Source organism: Ranitomeya imitator, chromosome 3, assembly GCF_032444005.1.
Source record: "Ranitomeya imitator isolate aRanImi1 chromosome 3, aRanImi1.pri, whole genome shotgun sequence".
Taxonomy (NCBI): Eukaryota; Metazoa; Chordata; class Amphibia; order Anura; family Dendrobatidae; genus Ranitomeya; species Ranitomeya imitator.
Window position 1 is genome coordinate 799,517,293 of NC_091284.1, and position 25,405 is coordinate 799,542,697.

Genomic DNA, 25,405 nt, shown 5'->3' on the forward strand with positions numbered 1-25,405 from the left:
CTGTCTGACCCCAGCTCCTCCTATATTGGTGATCTTGGCGAAACTAGCATGAAAACCCCTAAAAGTTTCAAGATTTGTTCTCTGCCCTAATTTGTGCAAGAACGTTGGGACTTTTCAAAGCTTTGTTGAATGGGACCATAGTTGCCTGCCGGCTTGTCAAATTATGTTTACCTTGAATACCACGAGCGGAGTTAAAAATGAATGTGACTGTCTCCTTCTGAACAAATTGGCATACAGTACTGGGTCCATACATTTCTCCGAATTTTCACGTAATGCAGTCATATGAATGAGGTCCAAAGGTTTTTTTTCTTAGAGAAATCTATACTGACTTACAGTAAGTCTAAAAAATGTTCTGCTTTGTAGCTTTTAAGAGTAAGTCATCCAACTGTTGCTTCTTTCGTGTGATTTTTGATTTCCAAGAAAATGTGTTCATGTCTTGGCCTCCTGGAGCTCTCACGTTATTAAGCAATGTTAAGATGCTTGGCAGCTAATCTATCATAGAGATGTGAGAGGGAAGTGGAATGTAGGTGACATTTTTATAGGTGGTATGATCTTCAGTTTAATTTTAAGGTAGTATCTCCTAGTGCACAGTCTGTTTGTTACGGCTTTGTGAGCCTCCTAGGACACGTCATATTTGACAAATCGCAGAATATCAAATATAAGTGTCAACAAAAAATCAAATAATTCACCGACAAAAAGCACTATTTAAAGCGATAGAATAAATGACCACAATAAAACTTAACATTTACTAATATTTTGAATAAAAATACACAACACAATATACACACGACCTAACATAACTTATGGCTGCAAAGATACAGGGTGCACGAAGTCCCTGACACACCAGCTATCTTGCCGCAGAAGTTGGCATCCTAAATCCTGCGCAATGGCGCCCCCGCTCAACGTAGGCTCTCCCTAACTGACCCTAGTAGGCCCTATCGTGCTGAAAAATAGATCAAGCAGCAGACCAAGCAATTCAGATAGCATTATGCGTAGAATCGTCAGTAAATGTAATGTGCTCTTTTATGCAAAAAAGCGTGCTTTGTTAATTTGTAAAGATATTGCACACTTAATTTAATTATTGCACATATCCCCAATGGCCCGTGCAAACCAATGCGTTTACTGATATCATAGTTATCGCATATTAATTATTGCACATACTCCATATCAATTCTTATAAAAACTCTCACTGTGCCTAGATACATCTTGCCTATCAGCGGGGGTTGGCACCCTACAGTCCAGTGCAAATGGCGCCCCCACTCACCGTTATCTGACCCTAATACACCCTATCAGACTAATGCAGGTGCAGGGAACACTACCCAGAGAAACACCTTATACGAACTAATGCAGGTACAAAGCAACAGTGCACCGAAAAACACACTCGTGACGATTCAAAATACACATGAAAGACTCTTAATTTAAATACTCCAATATTCTAAGTATGTTCATCTCGACGCATTTCCCCGAGATCGGTTCATCAGGAGACATACTCATATAACCATATAGTGTTACAATCTAGATAGAAAGAGACTTATCTGAGCAGAGACAGAAGGGGATGAATCACACTGGAGTGGTGTGCCCTAGAGCGCAGTGAGGAGCAATGTCCATCCTATACCAGCAGGTTACTATCGGCCTTGCACTCCTTATACTAACCTTTCATGCTATGGATCTTATGTTTTGGATGTTGTCTATTATAAAGAGAAGATTAGGTGAAGACCCTCCTACATATTGGGTAAAAGACAGTGGAACCTGACAATTTTGGTGGGATCAGCCAATCATCTAATGTGTATGAGGAGATCTGACTGTACCCTGACAAATGAGGTCATGTGACACATGGATCATGCAGTTTGGAAATCAGTTGCCCCATCCTTTTTCTTGGTAGGGAGATTATTCTGGCAGTGGCCCCATCACAGAGAATAGAGGCACGCTCGACGAGTGTTCCTGTGTATGGTGGAGGAAGGAGAGATTGTTGTCAGCCGATCCTTCATCCTTTCATCTGTCATCTATCAAATAACGTATGGCCAGCTTGTTGGAGAAATGCAATAACATAGGAGATTTACTTAATTGCTTAAACCCCCATAGTTCCGGCACCACCTCTCTGACCACAGCCTGTCTCCGCTTTGGGTCCTCCACGGCCTCAAAATGAGAACACTAGATTTTGGCAAAGTTTTAGGCAGCTTTGTCCGTGGCCAGGGAGCGGCTTGAGACCTTCAGCTGTTCTTTCGGCATTGAAGACTAAGCAAGAAAAGGTCAAACTTTTTTTTTTGTTAGGTTTCTTTACGATTAGGCCGGAGAAGGAGGGCGATTTTCATTTGCTTTGCCCATTTTGTATTATTTTTAGCTTTTTGACACATCTATAAAAGTTGTGTGTCAAGTTCCTCATTTTCATTTCGAGATCATTGTTTTCGCCATCTTTCTGACATGAAACTTTAAAAAAAAATTGTCATAAAATGTAATCAGTAGAGGGGTGAAGTGGAAATTAGAAAATCAGTTCTAGACAAAAGTTTTATAGCTGAAGATTGCCCCAAATTGATCAAACATCATGTGACACTTTTATATATTTTGCAGAAATAACGGCAATGCAGCCAGAGGTAAAACTAACTTCAAAAATTCCTATCATTATAAATTCCTTCTTTTTTTTCTTTCTTCCCTCCTTCCTTCGGCACTTATTACAGTTTTAGTAGCCCTTTAATATAAATGTCTTCTAATTTTGATTTGCTATTTTTATTATTATATTATTTGTATTGATTGATGATGTTATTTTTATTTTATTATTATTATTATTTTATAATTTAATTGTTATTTGCTATAACTGTTACTTGCTTCTCATATGTAATTTTATTCTTTGATTTCTGCATCATTTTTTACAAGCTGTATTAATTAACCGTTCATCACAGCATGCAACACAAGACACATAATAGTAAAATTGAGCTGTGATAGAATTTGTAAGAGTTTCGAGGCATATTATGATTACCATGAATGTTTTGATTTAATGGTAAAAAACTGCTTAAAGGGGTTGTCCAGACTAAGTATCCAGTCACTCTATGTGAGCGCACTACAAGGTTTCTCCGGTGCTGGCAGTGGGCGCATGACCGCAAGTATGTGATTTGCATACATGTGGTCATGTGCCTACTAGACGTGCTCGGTCTCGCTTAATGCAAGTTTATTGAGCAAGACTGAACAAGTCTAGTCGGTACGTGATTACATGTATGCAAATGTCATCTCACATAATTGCCTCTCCCAGGGCCAACACCAAGAAAAGCAGTGAACGCTGTGAGGATCCACAGGAGGCTAACAAAAAAATCCACTAAAAACAGTATTTATTGAGTACAGCATACTAGAAAGATAAACCTGTTCAAAAGACCAAAAAAAAGACAAAGTTGAAATATCATCACAATATCCAAACTATGAATTTAACTGGCAATAGTCGTGACTATCACTAAAATAGAATAGTACAAATCACCAAATCTGCCCCAATCTATATCCCGGAGATAAGTATCCACCAGACCAGTGCAAATAAAGTTCTTTCTCATAAAATAAGACCCTATTTTTCCCTAAGGGTTGTGCCATAGATCAGAATACGGTATATATCAAATGTTCCAGCTGGTAAATTCTATAACACAACTGTCATCCCTAATTAGGTGAAATAAGAGAGGAGCGGGTAATAATGGAGCAACTAGAGGTCAACAAAAACAATGACCTGCAGTCTATGATTAACATTAGCCCTAGGCTCATCCCTACTTAGCTAGGTTCCCATTGCGTTAGGGCAATCCGCAATGTATTTTTTGGGGTCGCGTTTAACGTCCCCGCTAGGGCAGATCCCCGATCTGCAAGAGCGGGGAACGGACCTCGGGCGTGCCTTGGACGCTGCAAGCAGCGTCCGAGGCGCGTCACATAAGAACGGCACATCGCTAGCGCGTGCCGAAAATGGCACGCGCTAGCGATGCACGTTAACATTGTTGCCAATGGGTGCGCTAACGGACGCGTTGCACGACGTTAATTTCGCCGTGCAACGCTGTCCGTTAGCGCTGTCCCATTAACACAATGGGAACCTAGCCGCACTCTAGAGATAAAACGTAACATGATGTTCCTCTCAACAATATCCCTATTTAACCCTAAAAAAGGTTCCAATGATCAAAGAGAGATATCTTAATATACCATCTAATCTCTCTATATACTTGGATAGATAATGAGAGATGTCTGTATCACGGGGGTCAAGCCACACAGGTCCCTAAAACTGCAGATCATTCAATGTAGTAATTAACCTAAACATAGGTAATCACCAATCAAGATATAATTGAGAATAATCTATCATTGTCAGAATAGCTAGAAGTGGATCGCCCCCACTTAAGGGCAATGGGGTACTCGGTACCGGGTCCTTCAGTTCCCTCAGCGAGGATGTCACTGTGGCCCGACCCGGACCGTGGCCCTATGAGGGGCGACCAATAAAAGGCAGAGTTCGTAGATAACGGTAGTGTTTGTGACGCCACCTGTGGTATTCGGTCAGGGTGACCGACGCTGCTTAGGGGTCCGCTGGGGTGATGGAATGGCAGCTAGATGGTATACCTTCCCACAGGTGAAGTGTTTCCCCAGGGCTTCCCAGAAGTGTAGATGGTGATGGTGGATGGTGCAAGGTGCGGCAAATAACGAGTACACAATGGGTGCAGTCTCTTTACCTTTACTGAAGGCTTCAGCATCCACAGTCCAGGGTGCCGGATGACCGGGTAGGCAGAGTCCGGCCAGTCTGATGGCAATTCCAGAGTCCCCTTATCCAGGTAGAAATCAGTTGCCTTCCCCTTGCGCACAGTAACGTAGTAGGTCCCTACTTGCATTAGCTACCATAAGGTCCTCACTCTTGTTACTTCTCCCTCTCTGTCCCCCAGATGGATAGGACATAACCCGTATGACGGTGGTGGCCTGAGGCTATTTTATAGGGACCCTAGCGTCGCCTCTCCTCCGCGTTGCCACCTTGTCTGCTTAGGTGTTTAGGTCGGACAGCCAACTTGGAATCGACTGCCCTGCCGGTCTCTGAAGTAAAGCATAGAGTCTATTACTCCCTCGGTGTTCCGGCCACTGGATCTGCGCTCAGAGGGAGGCAGCCTGCTTCTAGCTGGTCTCCCACTGATGTTTCACTCCTGTTGCTACGACTTCTGTGCTCACTCACTATGGCACACTTCCTTTCTTGTCCTTTCTTAGGAGGCTGCCGCATGGGTTGCAGGCACAGCTCCGTGTCCTTCTTTCCCTTTCCTGGGCCGAGCCCAGTCTGCTCCTCTCCTCTCCTCTCCTCCTCCTGGCTCCAACTTCTGACTCCTTCTCCTGACTTCCTAACCAACCCCCAGTTTTACCCAAGTGTGAGGAGTGGCCTAATAGATAGAACCTTTTGCTCCCCCTGGTGGCCGGCGTGTGAAGTGTGTGTGTGGCTGTGATACCTGGCAGGGTGAACTCCTTTGGTGCCATCAGACGTAACATCGCTCCCCCTGGTGGAAGAACGACATTACTGCAACGACCAGGACTCTGGGGCGCTGCAGAAGCATTCAAGGGAGGATATGCAAATTGATTCGTACTCCTAAATATAATATATAGTATGTGCCCATAGTGTTGAAAGGTCCACATACCATAGAAAAATACTTATTCCTTCAAAAATACCCCGAAAACAAACGTGTCATCATTGTAATACTCATCAGTCCACATAAAGGGCAGCATGGTGGCGCAGTGGTTAGCACAGCAGCCTTGCAGCGCTGGGGTCCTGGGCTCTAATCCCACCCAGGACAACATCTGCAAAGAGTTTGTATGTTCTCTCCGTGTTTGCGTGGGTTTCCTCCGGGCACTCCGGTTTCCTCCCACATTCCAAAGACATACTGATAGGAATTCTAGATTGTGAGCCCAATCGGGGACAGTGATGATAATGTGATGTAAAGCGCTGCGGAATATGTTAGCGCTATATAAAAATAAAGATTATTATTATTATTATTATTATAAAGTGTCTCTCGAAGTCTATAGAGTGAGGCTGAACACGTCTAGTTGGCTTGTGACCGCAAGCATGCTTAGGCCCTGCAGCCCTGATGGAAGTGTGAAAGCAGCAGTGTCAGCCTGATCGTCGGCAGCGCTTATGTGACATAAGCAATAATAAAAGCGCAATATTTTGTTCTTTGCACTAACCTAGCACTGCCACATCATTTACTAAGCTGTGATCAAATCGTAACCACTCTCAGGATCTTACCGTTCGGTCACCACAAGAGATGAGCGGATCTTTTACAGTTCAAATTAGTCAAAATTTCACCAAAAATTAGATTTACGTTCAAGGAGTTGAGGGGAGATATAAAGAGGAGAACGAGAAACATTTTGTTTCAATATGATCTGTCTACTCCGCTCACCTTATGAATCTGAAGATGGATTCCTACTCTATACATACTACCAGTCCGACACCAGACTGTGCTCCACTGAGAACCACTGATCTCCGATGACCGAGTGGTGGACTGACCTCCACTGTACAAGGTATGAAAATTCAATTTATGAATTGGGATGTGATGTCACAGCTGCTGGGCATTATGGGGAAGCCGACTCGGCCGCTCACCGATGCTTCGCCAGAGTGAGAAATGGCATCGGGCAGCTTTTTGGGCAAATTGAATCTCAAGGTATTTAATTTCTGTACAACCAGGAATTTCAGGAAATTCAACTCAAACTTAATCCTCTGCTAATCGATACGCTTATCTCTAGTCACCACTTAGTAAGTGTTGCTGCGGTGGAAAGAGTTAGATTTGTGATAACTAGTGAGATCTTGTCTACTCACTGTGAGAGGAGCCAGGAAGGTTGTGGGGTGCTGCTTTGTATGCTGAGAATTTAGACGTTTGTGTCCAACTTTTTCTAAAAAATAAATCAAGCCCTTTGGGTGGCCATTAGGTAATGCTCTGAGTACTTTTGAAAAATGTTGAAAAATCACCAGTCTTGGGCTGCCCACACTTTTATTAGACAGTTAAGCCCCTGATTGGTCGTAGATACTCCTTAAAGTCCTCTCCTACTCTACCACGGCACACTACTCGAGTATCTCCCTGTGGAGGCCTCTCCCTCGTTGGCATCTCTGGAAACCCTAGATTATTTCAGTAGAACTGTATAGATACATAAAAAAAGATCCTTCTACTGGAAGCTAAAATTCTAGTAGAGGCTCCAGCATATGGCCACATAAACGGTATGACGTTCCAATTCTTTCGTATAGGGCCTTTATTACTTTTTTGTGAGGAGGCATTGAGAACGTTAAATAAATTGAACCTAACAGAATCTACAGGGACACCCCGAACTTGGACTAACCTCACTGTGGTGAATATGGCAATGAATGTGTTATTGCTAGTGATGAGCGAGTGTACTCGTTGCTCGGGTTTTCCAGACCGTACTCGGGGATTCTCCGAGTATTTGCTAGTCTTCGGAGATTTAGTTTTCATCGCAGCAGCTGAATGATTTACAGCTATTAGCCAGCTTGATTACATGTGGGGATTCCCTAGCAACCAGGCAACCCCCACATGTACTTATGCTGGCTACTAGCTGTAAATCATTCAGCTGCTGCGAGGAAAACTAAATCTCCGAAGACTAGCAAATACTCGGAGAACCCCCGAGTGTGGTCTGGAAAACCCGAGCAACGAGTACACTCGCTCATTACTAATTATTTAATTTGGTATTGAAGATGTAAATATGCTAAACTTATAATATAAAGAACATTGAAGATAGTTACATATTCCGCTATTAGTTTGAAGCTTGTTTGTGACTAGGAGAGAGACGGGCATGGCATGATTAGTTGTTCCAATACAGATGGATCTATTGTTTTGCTGCATTCACACATCTGAGTGTCGCAGTCCAAGTCCCGTGAGCCGAACTTAATGGGAACCTGTCACCAGGTTTTGCCAGTATAAACTAGGGCCACCATCTTTAAGGCCTCCCTTATAGCAGTCTAACAAGCAGTTATAAGTCCCCAACAGAGGATGAAGAGACAAAAGCGTATGTTCCAGCTCCTTAAAATTTGAGGAAGTCTTTATTAATCCATATAAAGTATAAAATAGGGCAAATCCTTGCATGCAGTGGATGCGGACAGGTAGAAAAGACAGCTTGAAGCGACGCGTTTCGATCTAAAAGATCTTAATCATGACTAGTAGTCCCCAAGACCGCGACACATGGATGTGTGAATGTGGCGTTATGAAGAGGCATGAAGAGCATCTTCTTTGTAGAAGTCATCATTTTTTTAATTACATTGCAGAGCAGAAGCCTATAGACGCATAACCAGGGCACCATAGTGACTCTGGTTAGCACTGCAGCCTTGCAGTGCTGGGGCCCTGAGTTCAAATCCCACCAAGGACAACATCTGCAAGGAGTTTGTATGTTCTCCCCGTGTTTATGTTGGTTTCCTGCGGTTTGCTCCCACACTCCAAAGACAGACTGATAAGTAATGTAGATTGTGAGCCCCAATGGGGACAGTGATGGCAATATATATGTAAAGCGCTGCAGAATTAATGGCGCTATATAAGTAAGGATAATCAGTAAGGTTCTCCACCAACAAAGTCAAGTTACCAAGAACGTGTTAACCCCCTGAATGCAGTAATGACACATTAAGCACTGTTTGTTCTTTTCTGTATGGGTTATACGTTGTTATATTTGTTGTCTATTACTACTATATTTTATGGCGATGATCCTGTGTTAATTGTGTTGCTGAGTGTATGGCTAAAATATTATGTCTTTTTTCATTACAGATTGTGAGTGTGGGGAAACATGTGAAAGGCTATCATTACATTATTGCAAACCTAGTAAGTATTTGTGTTCATTAATTTGCTCTGAGAGACTATTTATTTTCATTTCCCCTGTTCCATTTGGAGCAAAATCAGTGGAAAATAAAAGTAGTGCATTCACTTGGTCCGTGTTCATCATGCATCTGATTAAACTCTAATCAAAAGAGCATTTATCATCACGATTATACATTCAAATAGTGTGCACCGATTCTGTGTCGAAGGCCTACTTATCGTTGGAAAATAAGCACCTGCCGAATGAAAAGCCTTAGGGAAGATCTATTTTACCGAGCTGAAGATACACACTTTCTCCTTGTACTGTCTGTTTTCACTGTATAACAAGGTGTCTGCTTTATCACAGGTAATGGACAGGAAAGTGTTAATACACTAATACAGTAGAGCTGTAGTCTGGGTGGCTTGCAAAATAAGTTGTTCTACTTTTAGCTAGATTATTTACATTCATGGCAAAGACTGCAGACTTTGTTTTTCCCCCCGAGTGAAAGAAATAATTGTTACACTTCTGATTCTGGAGTAAAATCTACTTCCTCCAAAGACCAGGGATTGGCAGGGGTACTGCATGTACGGCCTTACATGTGTGCATAATATTCCTATTCTATCTTATCAAGGTCTCTAACAGTACAGCAGAGCAGTAATTTGTCATTAAACCCTGTTATGATGATGAAATCACTCCGATGACTCTGTCTCCTTCTACACAGCAAAGCTGAAAAGTGTACTGCAGACAATAGGAGTAGTCAGTCTTATATGTGTATGCCAATGGCCAGTGTGACTGCTGCAATAATAATTCAGTATTTGTATAAGAATAGTCACATGACAAAATACACTTCTAGTTATGGAGTAAAATTTACTTCCACAAAAGACCAGTGATTGGCAGGAAAACTGAACACAGGGCCTTATATTTGTGCATAATATCTTATGATTAATATTGTGTAATAATATCTAATAATTCTATATTATCAAGGTCTCCAACAGTACAGCAGAGCAGTAATTTGTCATTAAACCCTGTTATGATGATGAAATCACTCCGATGACTTTGTCTCCATCTACACAGCAAAGCTGAGAAGCGAACTGCAGACAATAGGAGTTGTCAGTCTTATATGTGTATGCCAATAGCCAGTGTGACTGCTGTATTTTTATAAGAATAGTCACATGACAAAATACACTTCTAGTTATGGAGTAAAATTTACTTCCACAAAAGACCAGTGATTGCCAGGGAAACTACATACAGGGCGTTATATTTGTGCATAATATCTTATGATTCATATTTTGTAATAATATCTAATAATTCTATCTTATCAAGGTCTCTAGTAGTACATCAGTGCAGTAATGTGTCATTAAAGCTTCTGATTTTGATTAAATGACTGTGTTGACTCTGTCCCCGTCTATACTGCAAAGCTGAAAAGTGAGCTGCAGACACCAGGAGTACCAGTCTTATAAAGTATGTGTATTCCAATGGCCATTCTGACTGCTGCAATAACAATTCAGTATTTTTCTGAGAATAGTCACATGACAAAAATGCACATCTGGTTACAGCAGAGCAGTAATTTGTCATTAAACCCCCTGATGATGATGATGATGATGATGATGATGATGATGATGATGAATTAACTCGATTGACACTTAGACTACAGTCTTTATATTTTTCCAGAGTGAAAGAAATAATTTATACATCTGGTTATGGAGTAAAATCGACTTAATCAGAGACCAGTGATCGACAGTGTAAATGCATGCAGGGCCTTACATTTATGCATAATATTCCTATTCTAATCTATCTATCTTAAGATCTCTAACAACACAGCACAGCAGTAGCTTGTCATTAAACCCTCTGATGATAATGAAATTACTCTGTTGACCTTGTCCCTATCTACACAGCAAAGCTGAACACTCAGCTGCAGCTAATAGGAATTGCAAGTCTTATATGTGCATTGCAATAGCCAATGTGAAAGCTGCCATAATAATTCAGTATTTTATAAGAATAATTACATGACAAAATACACATCTGGTTATGGAGTAAAAATCTTTTCACCAAAGACTTGTGATTATCCGGGAGCTCCATACAGTGCCTTATATCTGTGCAGAATATTCCTATTCTGTTATCAAAGTCTCTAACAGTACAGCAGAGCAGTAATTTGTCATTATACACTGTTATGATGGTGAAATCACTCAGTTGACTCTGTACCCATCTACACAGAAAAGTTGAAAAGTGAGCTGCAGATAATAGGCGTTTCCAGTCTTATACGTACTGTATATTGTAATCGCCAGTGTGAAAGCTGCAATAATAATTCAGTATTTTTATTAGAGTAGTAACATTACAAAATATTGTAACACCGTTACAGTCTTCGATAAGGAAAGGAAGCCTCAAACTGTCTGTGGAACTGGGACCCTAAATATCCCTGTCCTGAGGGTACTCTTGAAGGTAGAGAGGCCCGAGCCTCTGACCTTACTATGCTCGTGTTAAACCCTGATCTGTCCCCTCCCCCACCCCACGAGGAATGGGACAGAAATGAAAGGTAAACAAGACACAAAGACAAAACAGGGATAACAGAAAACCTCTATCATACAAAACACCAACAATAGTGAGGAGGGTAGGGACAGGGAGGAATAAACTAAACGGGAACAGGGACCAAGAGATAGATGCACACTTACTGCAGCAAACCACAAAACACTACTACAACAACTACTCCAACCACTTAGCTTTAGCACACAGCACAGGAAGATGAATGTTTCACCTGCAGGGACAAGAAGGTCTGACCAGTTTTTATAGGAAGAGGTAATGACCAGATCAGAAGCAGCTGAAATGGAGCTGCATGTTTCTGACCAGCACAGAAAGGGTCGTTAACCTCTTCAGCACCAGAGGAAACTAAATCCATTTAATGTGGCACACAAATCACATTATCTCTAAAGTAGACCCGCGATTCATTACCCGACGTGACCGTATAACTCCAGGTCTTCCAGGGGAACATTGCACTATTGTGACAAATATTAACTTAACATTAGTTAATTTATGTAAAGTTTAATTTTGTGATGCTTTTTTCATTTAAAGGTAAACTACACATAAACATAGGTCTCCAGAGAGATGCAATATTCTCTTATTCATCAACATTTTAATGTCAAAAATTGGAACGCTGTCCTTGGACGGTTTAAGAAGGCTGTTACAACAGACACTTTTGGTGTGGAGTTTAAATAAGCCCCCATTCTTTTGTAATTCAGCTCACACAATGGCCCTGGCTAAATTAAGGCAGTAAGCAAGGATTTGATCTGTTGAGATCTAGTACCCGTTTAACCCCTTGAGACTAGTCAGGCAATACTTTATCTTTAGAGATCACATAAAAGACTTATAAAGGTCAAACCTGCAGCATTTTTCTGCCACTTTAACCCCTTCCCGACCTGTGACACAGCGTATGCGTCATGAAAGTCGGTGCCAATCCGACCTGTGACGCATATGCTGTGTCACAGAAAGATCGCGTCCCTGCAGGCCGGGTGAAAGGGTTAACTCCCATTTCACCCGATCTGCAGGGACAGGGGGAGTGGTAGTTTAGCCCAGGGGGGGTGGCTTCACCCCCTCGTGGCTACGATCGCTCTGATTGGCTGTTGAAAGTGAAACTGCCAATCAGAGCGATTTGTAATATTTCACCTAAAAAAATGGTGAAATATTACAATCCAGCCATGGCCGATGCTGCAATATCATCGGCCATGGCTGGAAATACTAATGTGCCCCCACCCCACCCCACCGATCGCCCCCCCAGCCCCCCGATCTGTGGCCCGCTCCCCTCCGTCCTGTGCTCCGCTCCGCCGTCCTCCTGCCCGCTCCCCCCGTGCTCCAATCACACCCCCCCGTGCTCCAATCAAACCCCCCCGCACTCCGATCCCCCCCCGTGCTCCGAACCACCCCCCCTGCACACCGATCCACCCCCCCTGCACACCGATCCACCCGCCCGCACACCGATCACTCTCCCCCATGCTCCGATCCCTCCCCCCCCGTGCTCCGACGCCCCCCCGTGCCCTGATCTCCCCCCCCTGTGCCCTGATCTCCCCCCCTTATACTTACCGATCCTGGCGGGGTCCCGTCCGTCTTCTTCCCCGAGCGCCGCCATGTTCCAAAATGGCGGGCGCATGCGCAGTGCGCCCGCCGAATCTGCCGGCCGGCAGATTCGTTCCAATGTGAATTTTGATCACTGTGATATAATCTATCACAGTGGTCAAAATAAAAAAACAGTAAATGACCCCCCCCATTTGTCCCCCATAGATAGGGACAATAATAAAATAAAGAATTTTTTTTTTTTTTCACTAAGGTTGGAGTTAGAACTAGGGTTAGGGTTAGGGGTAGGGTTAGGGGTAGGGTTAGGGGTAGGGTTAGGGGTAGGGGTAGGGTTAGGGGTAGGGTTAGGGGTAGGGTTAGGGGTAGGGGTAGGGGTAGGGTTAGGGGTAGGGTTAGGGTTTCGGTATGTGCACACGTATTCTGGTCCTCTGCGGATTTTTCCGCAGCGGATTTGATAAATCCGCAGTGCTAAACCGCTGCGGATTTATGGCAGATTTACCGCGGTTTTTCTGCGCATTTCACTGCGGTTTTACAACTGCGATTTTCTATTGGAGCAGTTGTAAAACCGCTGTGGAATCCGCAGAAAGAAGCGACATGCTGCGGAATGTAAACCGCTGCGTTTCCGTGCAGTTTTTCCGCAGCATGTGTACAGCGATTTTTGTTTCCCATAGGTTTACATTGAAATGTAAACTCATGGGAAACTGCTGCGGATCCGCAGCGTGTGCACATACCTTTAGAATTAGGCTATGTGCACACGGTGCGGATTTGGCTGCGGATCCGCAGCGGATTGGCCGCTGCGGATCCGCAGCAGTGTTCCATCAGGTTTACAGTACCATGTAAACCTATGGAAAACCAAATCCGCTGTGCCCATGGTGCGGAAAATACCGCACGGAAACGCTGCGTTGTATTTTCCGCAGCATGTCAATTCTTTGTGCGGATTCCGCAGCGTTTTACACCTATTCCTCAATAGGAATCCGCAGGTGAAATCCGCAGTAAATCCGCAGGTAAAACGCAGTGCCTTTTACCCGCGGATTTTTCAAAAATGGTGCGGAAAAATCTCACACGAATCCGCAACGTGGGTACATAGCCTTAGGGTTAGGGTTGGGTTGGAATTAGGGTTGTGGTTAGGGTTAGGGGTGTGTTGGGGTTAGGGTTGTGGTTAGGGGTGTGTTGCGGTTAGGGTTGTGGTTAGGGTTACGGCTACAGTTGGGATAAGGGTTAGGGGTGTGTTGGCGTTAGAATTGAGGGGTTTCCACTGTTTAGGCACATCAGGGGTCTCCAAACGCAACATGGCGCCACCATTGATTCCAGCCAATCTTTCATTCAAAAAGTCAAATGGTGCTCCTTCCCTTCCGAGCCCCGACGTGTGCCCAAACAGTGGTTTACCCCCACATATGGGGTATCAGTGTACTCAGGACAAACTGGGCAACAATTACTGGGGTCCAATTTCTCCTGTTACCCTTGAGAAAATAAAAAATTGCTTGCTAAAACATCATTTTTGAGGAAAGTAAAATGATTTTTTATTTTCACGGCTCTGCGTTGTAAACGTCTGTGAAGCACTTGGGGGTTCAAAGTGCTCACCACATATCTAGATAAGTTCCTTGGGGGGTCTAGTTTCCAAAATGGGGTCACTTGTGGGGGGTTTCTACTGTTTAGGCACACCAGGGGCTCTGCAAACGCAACGTGACGCCCGCAGACCATTCCATCAAAGTCTGCATTTCAAAACGTCACTACTTGACTTCCGAGCCCCGACATGTGCCCAAACAGTGGTTTACCCCCACATATGGGGTATCAGCGTACTCAGGACAAACTGGGCAACAATTACTGGGGTCCAATTTCTCCTGTTACCCTTGAGAAAATAAAAAATTGCTTGCTAAAACATCATTTTTGAGGAAAGAAAAATGATTTTTTATTTTCACGGCTCTGCGTTGTAAACGTCTGTGAAGCACTTGGGGGTTCAAAGTGCTCACCACATATCTAGATAAGTTCCTTGGGGGGTCTAGTTTCCAAAATGGGGTCACTTGTGGGGGGTTTCTACTGTTTAGGCACACCAGGGGCTCTGCAAACGCAACGTGACGCCCGCAGACCATTCCATCAAAGTCTGCATTTCAAAACGTCACTACTTGACTTCCGAGCCCCGACATGTGCCCAAACAGTGGTTTACCCCCACATATGGGGTATCAGCGTACTCAGGACAAACTGGGCAACAATTACTGGGGTCCAATTTCTCCTGTTACCCTTGAGAAAATAAAAAATTGCTTGCTAAAACATCATTTTTGAGGAAAGAAAAATGATTTTTTATTTTCACGGCTCTGCGTTGTAAACGTCTGTGAAGCACTTGGGGGTTCAAAGTGCTCACCACATATCTAGATAAGTTCCTTGGGGGGTCTAGTTTCCAAAATGGGGTCACTTGTGGGGGTTTCTACTGTTTAGGCACACCAGGGGCTCTGCAAACGCAACGTGACGCCCGCAGACCATTCCATCAAAGTCTGCATTTCAAAACGTCACTACTTGACTTCCGAGCCCCGACATGTGCCCAAACAGTGGTTTACCCCCACATATGGGGTATCAGCGTACTCAGGACAAACTGGGCAACAATTACTGGGGTCCAATTTCTCCTGTTACCCTTGAGAAAATAAAAAATTGCTTGCTAAAACATCATTTTTGAGGAAAGAAAAATGATTTTTTATTTTCACGGCTCTGCGTTGTAAACGTCTGTGAAGCACTTGGGGGTTCAAAGTGCTCACCACATATCTAGATAAGTTCCTTGGGGGGTCTAGTTTCCAAAATGGGGTCACTTGTGGGGGGTTTCTACTGTTTAGGCACACCAGGGGCTCTGCAAACGCAACGTGACGCCCGCAGACCATTCCATCAAAGTCTGCATTTCAAAAGTCACTACTTCCCTTCTGAGCCCCGACGTGTGCCCAAACAGTGGTTTACCCCCACATATGGGGTATCAGCGTACTCAGGAGAAACTGGACAACAACTTTTGGGGTCCAATTTCTCCTGTAACCCTTGGGAAAATAAAAAATTCTGGGCTAAAAAATTATTTTTGAGGAAAGAAAACGTATTTATTATTTTCACTGCTCTGTGTTATAAACTTCTGTGAAGCACTTGGGGGTTCAAAGTGCTCACCTCACATCTAGATAAGTTCCTTTCGGGGTCTAGTTTCTAAAATGGGGTCACTTGTGGGGGGTTTCTACTGTTTAGCCACATCAGGGGCTCTGCAAACGCAACGTAACGCCCGCAGAGCATTCCATCAAAGTCTGCATTTCAAAATGTCACTACTTGACTTCCGAGCCCCGACATGTGCCCAAACTGTGGTTTACCCCCACATATGGGGTATCAGCGTACTCAGGAGAAACTGTACAACAACTTTTGGGGTCAAATTTCTCCTTTTACCCTTGGGAAAATAATAAATTGCAGGCTAAAAAATCATTTTAGAGAAAATAAAATTTTTATTTTATTTTCATGGCTCTGCGTTATAAACTTCTGTGAAGCACTTGGAAGTTCAAAGTCCTCACCACACATCTAGATTAGTTCCTTTAGGGGTCTAGTTTCCAAAATGGGGTCATATGTGGGGGATCTCCAATGTTTAGGCACACAGGGGCTCTCCAAACGTGACATGGTGTCCGCTAATGATTGGAGCTAATTTTCCATTTAAAAAGCCAATTGGCGTGCCTTCCCTTCCGAGCCCTGCCGTGCGCCCAAACAGTGGTTTACCCCCACATATGGGGTATCAGCGTACTCAGGACAAACTGGACAACAACATTTGCGGTCCAATTTCTCCTATTACCCTTGGCAAAATAGGAAATTCCAGGCTAAAAATCATTTTTGAGGAAAGAAAAATTATTTTTTATTTTCATGGCTCTGCATTATAAACTTCTGTGAAGCACCTGGGGGTTTAAAGTGCTCAATATGCATCTAGATAAGTTCCTTGGGGGGTCTAGTTTCCAAAATGGGGTCACTTGTGGGGGAGCTCCAATGCATAGGCACACAGGGGCTCTCTAAACGCGACATGGTGTCCGCTAACAATTGGAGCTAATTTTCCATTCAAAAAGTCAAATGGCGCGCCTTCCCTTCCGAGCCCTGCCGTGTGCCCAAACAGTGGTTTACCCCCACATATGAGGTATCGGCGTACTCGGGAGAAATTGCCCAACAAATTTTAGGATTCATTTTATCCTATTGCCCATGTGAAAATGAAAAACTGAGGCGAAAAGAATTTTTTTGTGAAAAAAAAGTACTTTTTCATTTTTACAGATCAATTTGTGAAGCACCTGAGGGTTTAAAGTGCTCAATATGCATCTAGATAAGTTCCTTGGGGGGTCTAGTTTCCAAAATGGGGTCATTTGTGGGGGAGCTCCAATGTTTAGGCACACGGGGGCTCTCCAAACACGACATGGTGTCCGCTAACGATGGAGATAATTTTTCATTCAAAAAGTCAAATGGCGCTCCTTCCCTTCCGAACCTTACCATGTGCCCAAACAGTGGTTTACCCCCACATGTGAGGTATCGGCGTACTCATGAGAAATTGCCCAACAAATTTTAGGATCCATTTTATCCTGTTACCCATGTGCAAATGAAAAAAATTGAGGCTAAAAGAATTTTTTTGTGAAAAAAAAGTACTTTTTCATTTTTACGGATCAATTTGTGAAGCCCCCGGGGGTTCAAAGTTCTCACTATGCATCTAGATAAGTTCCTTGGGGCGTCTAGTTTCCAAAATGGGGTCACGTGTGGGGGAGCTCCAATTTTTAGGCACACGGGGGCTCTCCAAACGTGACATGGTGTCCGCTAAAGAGTGGAGCCAATTTTTCATTCAAAAAGTCAAATGGCGCTCCTTCCCTTCCAAGCCCTGCCGTGCGCCCAAACAGTGGTTTACCACCACATATGAGGTATCAGCGTACTCAGGACAAATTGGACAAGAACTTTCGTGGTTCAGTTTCTCCTTGTACCATTGGGAAAATAAAAAAAATGTTGCTAAAAGATAATTTTTGTGACTAAAAAGTTAAATGTTCATTTTTTCCTTCCATGTTGCTTCTGCTGCTGTGAAGCACCTGAAGGGTTAAAAAACTTCTTGAATGTGGTTTTGTGCACCTTGAGGGGTGCATTTTTTAGAATGGTGTCACTTTTGGGTATTTTCAGCCATATAGACCCCTCAAACTGACTTCAAATGTGAGGTGGTCCCTAAAAAAAATGGTTTTGTAAATTTCGTTGTAAAAATGAGAAATCGCTGGTCAAATTTTAACTCTTATAACTTCCTAGCAAAAAAAAATTTTGTTTCCAAAATTGTGCTGGTGTAAAGTAGACATGTGGGAAATGTTATTTATTAACTATTTTGTGTCACATAACTCTCTGGTTTAACAGAATAAAAATTCAAAATGTGAAAATTGCGAAATTTTCAAAATTTTCGCCAAATTTCCGTTTTTATCACAAATAAACGCAGAATTTATTGACCTAAATTTACCACTAACATGAAGCCCAATATGTCACGAAAAAACAATCTCAGAACCGCTAGGATCCGTTGAAGCGTTCCTGAGTTATTACCTCATAAAGGGACACTGGTCAGAATTGCAAAAAACGGCCAGGTCATTAAGGTCAAAATAGGCTGGGTCATGAAGGGGTTAATTGGTTGTCAAACTTTTTAACTAGGTGACATTTAACGAGCACTGCAACCTGAAGGGAAATAGCGTTTTAACAATTAAACCCTCAGCATGATGGTGTCGTACGCGTTGATAACAGTTGAACCATTGCTTATTTTTATGTTGAGCGAAAAAAAAAACAAGTTGTACTTAACTCTCGTGTTGGTGGTACTGCCTGGTATCATTCTTCCTTAATTGATTTTGTAAAATGAACTAGCCCCCAGCAGTCGAAGTAATCCAATGGCTCTCCGCAACCACATCGCAGGGAGCACACAACACTGGCAATGACGTCTTTTAAATGATACAGAGATTGACATCGGTAGTTAAATGGTTAAACGGCGGCGTTAGGAGCACGCTCTGGTCTCTGCAGTCATAGGCAGATACAACTATGTGACAGAGCTGTTGTCTGCCTGGCAAAGAAGCTGGATCAGCTCCTGAGCATGGCGGATAACCTTATCGGAGGCGTTCACTCATCACTATTGAGCACCTAAAATGACCTTTGTTCTGTCGTTATGCTAACGAGTGGTGGACCTACTACTGAAGCTGTCAAGATTGTTACATCCACATTTGGTGACCTCGTCAAAGTGAGGGTAACGATATTCCAACCAATTAAGACACCTGGGAAAATGGGAAAAAGATGCACCGCAGTAACCTCCAAAATTGTGGAGCGTGGTCAATTCAGATAGGCAACGGAGAGATGTTTTTTTCATGGTCATATTCCAACCAAAATTTTTTTTTATATTTTTCTGTTCTTGTTTTATGGACACGCTGACCAGATTTCCATATGATGTGTATGGATACATTTATACTTGACCTTCAGTCCCAGAATAACCTAATAAAGCAGACAGTGACGGCTATGAGAATCACACTTTAAGTTGGTAGCGGTAGACCGCTACTATTAAAAATCATCTTGCGGCTTGTGCTAATGTCCTACTTAGTATTCCAAGTGCTCACTTTTCTAAACAAGTGTGAAGTACAATTTAAAAATCCAGCAGTGATAAAGCTGATCTGTCGGAACGATCGGTCCGGCTATATTTAGAGCGTTTCTTCTTTTTACAGATACCTTGATTGCTTTATTTCCATGTCTGAGACTAATTGTGTAGAGAGGCAAATTCTGTAGGAAAATTAGAATTGCAGATCCAGGATGTTCAAGTGGAATATAATGCTCTTTGTTTTGTCTCTCTATTATAAATCAAGGTTCCTTATTAGACAGGCAATCTTGCGTTTCTGCTGTATTCACTCGATGCCTGTCCTTACGGGACTAGAATTAATGTGTAATAATTATGACTAGAGACGAGCGAATCGATTCGATGCAAGTTGAATTTACGTAGCATTTGTAGGAATTTGCTGAATCGAGAGAATTCAAACAATTTGTGATTCATTTTGCAAAAATCGCCTGAAACTTGTCTCCACCATTTTACATTGCAGAAAATCGCATTAGCCATAGAAGGCCTCAGCTGCGGCAGGGCGGGATTACCCACAACACCATGGTTTAGCACAGGAGGGATTATTGTAGGCTGTATAAAAGCAGAGGCAGGGAATGCAGTAGCCTGTTTGTGGTGAATCTGGATAGTGAGAGAACGTCAGAGCTAACAGCTACAAACAGTACAAATAGTGTGTGACAGCAGAGCAGTGAAGAATGGTTACCATCCGTTTACCCATAACCATATATTTTGGGGCTTTTGGACATTACTGAGACTGTATTTGCATTAAAGAGCTTGAAAACAAGTTGGATACAGTTCCAGACTCTTAAAGGGATTCTGTCACCTGAATTTGGAGGAAACAATCTTCAGCCATAGGGGCGGGGTTTTCGGGTGTTTGATTCACCCTTTCCTTACCCGCTGGCTGCATGCTGGCTGCAATATTGGATTGAAGTTCATTCTCTGTCCTCCATAGTACACGCCTGCGCAAGGCAAGATTGCACCCTATGCAGGCGTGTACTACGGAGGACAGAGAATGAGCTTCAATCCAATATTGCAGCCAGCATGCAGCCAGCGGGTAAGGAAAGGGTGAATCAAACACCCGAAAACCCCGCCCCTATGGCTGAAGATTGTTCCCTCCAAATTCAGGTGACAGAGTCCCTTTAAACACATGTCTTCAAGGCAGTTGAAGGCTTTGCGGTACTTTCTGTTCCCTGCAGATTGATTTGCCGTAAATCAAATTTTTGGAAAAAAATTCAGCAAAGCTAGCAAATTCAGAAGATTCTCCCATCTCTATTTATAACATGTACTAAGCCATTATCCAGCCACGCTATGGGCCTGAGCTTTCATGACAGAATTTTGGCATAAAATGCCTTGAAAAGTTGCACAATGTTGGTGCAATTCAAGGGGGCAAAAATTTTGCAACTTTTGATGGTCTCGTGCCATTTTTGCCCAGTTCAAGCAAAATGGACAAAGCTGATACAGTACAGGGGCATGGAGACCGCCTCTCACCAAATTCATGATGAGCAGAGGCGACCACAAATCTTTCTCCAGCTGGAAATGCATTAAGATCTGCAGCAAGGCGTGCACCACTTGTCACTTTCCAGATTCATTAAGATGCGGCTCACCCACTCACCATGACAGGCGTGTGAAGATTGTCGATCTTGATGAATCGCCTTTGTGCTGAGCCAACTGCACTGATGCTTTAGCTGGAGGCCTTGGTACAATATAGTCCCACATCGAAAAAATGGAAACAACAGCAGGAGAGGAGCAGGTTTATTTTGTGGAAGAAAGTGACCTGTCCTTTGCATCGATACGATTGTGTTAATGAAGATTAAAGCACCACTCCAGTGGTTATTTTTTATTGCAGCGCTGGAGTGGTGCCACTAATGTAAGTTCTCTGACTCTAGTCTTACACTTACCAGCCGCCGTCTTCAGCTCTTCCCCGGTCCCACACCACCATCTTGTGACCGCAACTTTTGACTGACCGGAAGTTGGAGGTAGCGGTCACAATCTTTCAGTGTAAGTCTATGGGAGCTTTGTTCTGGCCCCATTCTGGCTCTCATACTCTTACATTGAGTAGTGACTTCCGGCTCGCCCAGCAAACACTAAACTGATCTGGCAGATCACGAACTGCTGGAGACCGACTGGGGTGATGGTGATAATAGAAGAAGACGACGGTGGTTGGTAAATATGAGTTTAGGGGCAGGAAACTCATATTAGTGGCACCACTCCAGCTTTGTGAAGTGGTGCTTTTCCCTGCAAGCGTACTCAGCAATTTTTGGAACTCTCATACCACTGACTGGAGAGATACACACATGTATGACCACCTTTCAGTTTACAGCCGCACAAATGTGGCCTGGTCTTGAGATAGATGCTGTTTCTAGAATTAGTTTATGTCCGCGTCTGTACATATAAGAAGGGACAACCCCTTTAGGAGACTAGAGTTTCAAATCAACGGAGAAGAAGACAGTGTTGATTTTGTAGTAGGCAGTGACTTGTAATAAAACAGAATTGTAAGACAGGAGCAATGGAGTGGTATCTCCGTCTGTCGCTGATGCTATTGGAAGGCGAAGGGTATAAAGCAGTGTTTCCCAAACTCCAGTGCTCACGGACCGCACGGGTCATGTTTTCAGGATTTCCTTAGTATTGCGCAAGTAGTGGAAGTATCATCAAGGCATCAGGAATTGTCTCACCTGTGCAACACTATGGAAATCCTGAAAACATGACCCGTGCGGTCCGTGAGGACTGGAGTTTGGGAAACACTGGTATAAAGGAATGCTGGTAGTATGGTATTTGCTGGTATAAGGTATGCAGCAAAAATTTTAACCCACAATGGTCCAACAGTAAGCCATTAAAGGGATTTTAGCAAAATTGACTTTTCGCAATGGATAGGGCATACTTTGCTGATTTCGGGGAAAACTGACTGCTGCGTCGCCCAGTGATCCCAAAAATTAGTTTATGCTTTGGAACTGGTTGAAAAAGGCGAGGACAATGCTCTGCTATTTCCAGCACTCCCATCGACAATGAATGGAGCGCAGTCTTAGCAAGAGCACTTCCATTCATGATGGTGCTCTGCATTCTCGGTTGGATAGGGGATGGTTTGCGATATTGGGAAAACCCCATTTTAATTAAACAGTTTCTTTTTCTTTTGACTTTCAGTCACAAAAGGAACATGATACAGAATTCTGCAGAGGGGGAGTCCTGACAAGTTAATTCACCGGTGACTTGATCAATTGGGACATTACTGGAGATTATTATCTATGTTCGCAAAACCCAATGGTTCCTAAGAAATTTAAAGTAAATGGCAAAAATCCTCCTACCTATATTATCTAATGCCGTCCGAAAAGACAGCAGTGCACAGATAGGACGGAGACAGAATGGGATCATTGTGCTCCATCAGATAAGATACCCAAGACAGAACTTACTCAATAAAGAAATCATTTGTACACGGTGCCCATTCACCCGCCTGGCTCAGAGGTTAAACTGAAGCTGCCATTGATTTAGAGAATAACATCCCGAAGTGGATGTAGCTTTGGGTGTTACTAAATGAAATAACTACAGGTTCCTCAACTCTTTGTCAATCTGATAAATTATCTACTTTTAATTTTTAAAAATCCATGATACTTCACTGCATTGTCTAAACCTTAAGATTTTAGGTCTAAATTTACATAGTCACAGTGGACAAGTCACTGCTTACCACAAAAGCAGCACACTCATATACTGCTGCTTGCCTTATTTGCCATCTAATTTGGTTAATTGTTCCCAGTTTACTTCATAGAAATTATTTTATTCCTTTTTTGAGAATACAATCATATAACCTGTTAGGTCACTTTCTTCCGCAAGATCAACACACTCCTCTGCTTCTGCTGTAATCATTCTAATGATCTTTTTACAACACATTCATGACACTACCACTGTCGGATGCTTTTGCGTGAGGCCTGATGACGTGGTTGTGACGTCTGCTTGGTACCCACTTAACAGCCAAAAACTGTATGTAGTTAATGACATGCGGTTTCTGTAAAAAGAAACATTCTCTGATGGTGCTTTTTTAGTTCAATGTTAAATTTTATTGAAAATTTTTAACATACAGAAACGAAAATCAAAGAATTCAACAGGCAAAATCAACGCCATTAGTAGCATAGGAGACCTGACAAGGTCTTACCTCCCCAAATATACCGTATGGGAGTCCTCGCATCACAGTCCAGGAATTATTATACAACCAATATTTGAAAGTAACAAAGAAGGGGTCACAACAGGACTGGGAAGGATGATTGTGGAATAGCACAACTCTTAGGCCAATTTCACACATCCTGATATTTCCAGTACCGGAAAAAAAGGTACTGGAGGGGTCAGTGTCCGCTTGTGTAATACTTGCGGCAGTCGTGTGGCATCTGTGTGCCGCATCAGTACCACACGGATGGGTGCCAGGGAAGAAGCAGTACAGTAAGCACTGTTCCCCGGTGAGAGCAGGGGAGAATGATGAGAGTTCTATTAAAGTGATAACAATGACAGCAGGCGGCGGCTAATGGGACCATTACTCCCATCAGCCTACACCTGCTGCTACTAATAACAGTGACAGCAGGAGAGGCTGATGGGAGTATTCCTCACCCGTCGCCTGTGCTAAAAATAAATAAATGAAAAACACGGCATAGGTTCCCCTGTATTTTTGAAAACCAGCCAGGCAAAACTCGCAGCTGGGGGCTGCAACCCTCAGCTATCAGCTTCAGCAAGGTTGGTTATCAAGAATATAGGGGTCCCCACGCTGTTTTTTTAAATTATTTAAATAAATAATTTAAAAGACTGGCATGGGGTCCCCCCATTTTTGACAACCAGCCTTGCTAAAGCTGACAGCTGGGGGCTGGTATTCTCAGGCTGGTAGGGGGCCATTGATATAGGTCCCCCCAGCCTAAAAATAGCAGGCCGCAGCTGCCCAGAAAAGGTGCATCAATTACGGTACGTTCACATTTGCGTTGTTGGGCGCAGCGTTGTCGACGCAGCCCACAGCGCATATGCACAATGCAGCGTTTTCAGACGTATGCATTGTCATAAAATATAAAAGTTCCGGTATTTGGGCGCAGAGAAAAAGCTACAAGTAGCGTTGTCTGCGCCCTGTCATGTGCGTCAAAATGACGCATGCGTCGTAAAACGCATAACAATGCATACCGGCGCATGTCCATGCGCCCCCCATGTTAAAGATAGGGGCGCATGACGCATGCGTCGGTATCCGTCGACGACGCTGCGCCCAACAACGCAAATGTGAACATAGCATTAGATGTGCCAATTCTAGCACTTTGCCTGTCTCTTCCCACTTGCTCTGTAGCGGTGGCAAGTAGGGTTTATATTTGTGTGGTTGATGTCACCATTGTATTGTCTGGTGACATCAAGGCCACAGATTTGTAATAGAAACACGTCACCTATCCATTACTAATCCTATAGTTATATGGTAAATAAAGACACAGCCAGAATAAAGTATTTTATTAGAAATAAAACAAAAGACACGTTTTCATTTTTATTTAAAAATAACAAACACAGTTATGCTCACCTAAAACCTAATTCTACTGAATTCCTCGTCTCCTGTAATAAACCAAAAATAAGCAATATCCCTCACCTTTCTGTCATTCTGTCAGACACCGTAATCCATGTCTGGGGTATAAATAGTTCTTCAACCTGGAAGGTGCCAAGATGCGACCATCCAGACTGCGAACCACTGGTAACTGAGCTTCTGCGAGAGCAGCATCATTGACCAGCGGTGACGTCATCGAGGTTACCTTCGGTCACTGAGACTGCGTTCACAGGCAGGCTGAACTGCGGTGACCTCAGCACCGTGGGAAAAAGTCAGTCATGAGATCACCGCAGTTCAAGCTCAGTGATTTCACAGCAGATCACGGTGCAGATAAAGACCCCCCACAGTCCCGCTCCTGAGCACGAGAATCTATTTAACTGAAAACTACAACTACAGATTAAACAACAACCGCAAGATGGATTTAATCAGCCAAGGTATCATGTTAATCAGTATAACAA

The 25,405-nt window shown here is 43.3% G+C and overlaps 1 protein-coding gene across 5 annotated transcripts in view; it reads left to right on the forward strand.

Moving 5' to 3' along the window:
* GRIA4 (glutamate ionotropic receptor AMPA type subunit 4) overlaps positions 1 to 25,405 on the forward strand; it is a 491,449-nt gene that overhangs the window by 278,827 nt on the left and 187,217 nt on the right. For all 5 annotated transcript variants that reach the window (XM_069759215.1, XM_069759217.1, XM_069759214.1 and 2 more), the window contains exon 5: positions 8,733 to 8,786. In XM_069759215.1, the coding sequence (XP_069615316.1) occupies positions 8,733 to 8,786 (54 nt within the window). The remainder of the gene's footprint in view (positions 1 to 8,732; positions 8,787 to 25,405) is intronic.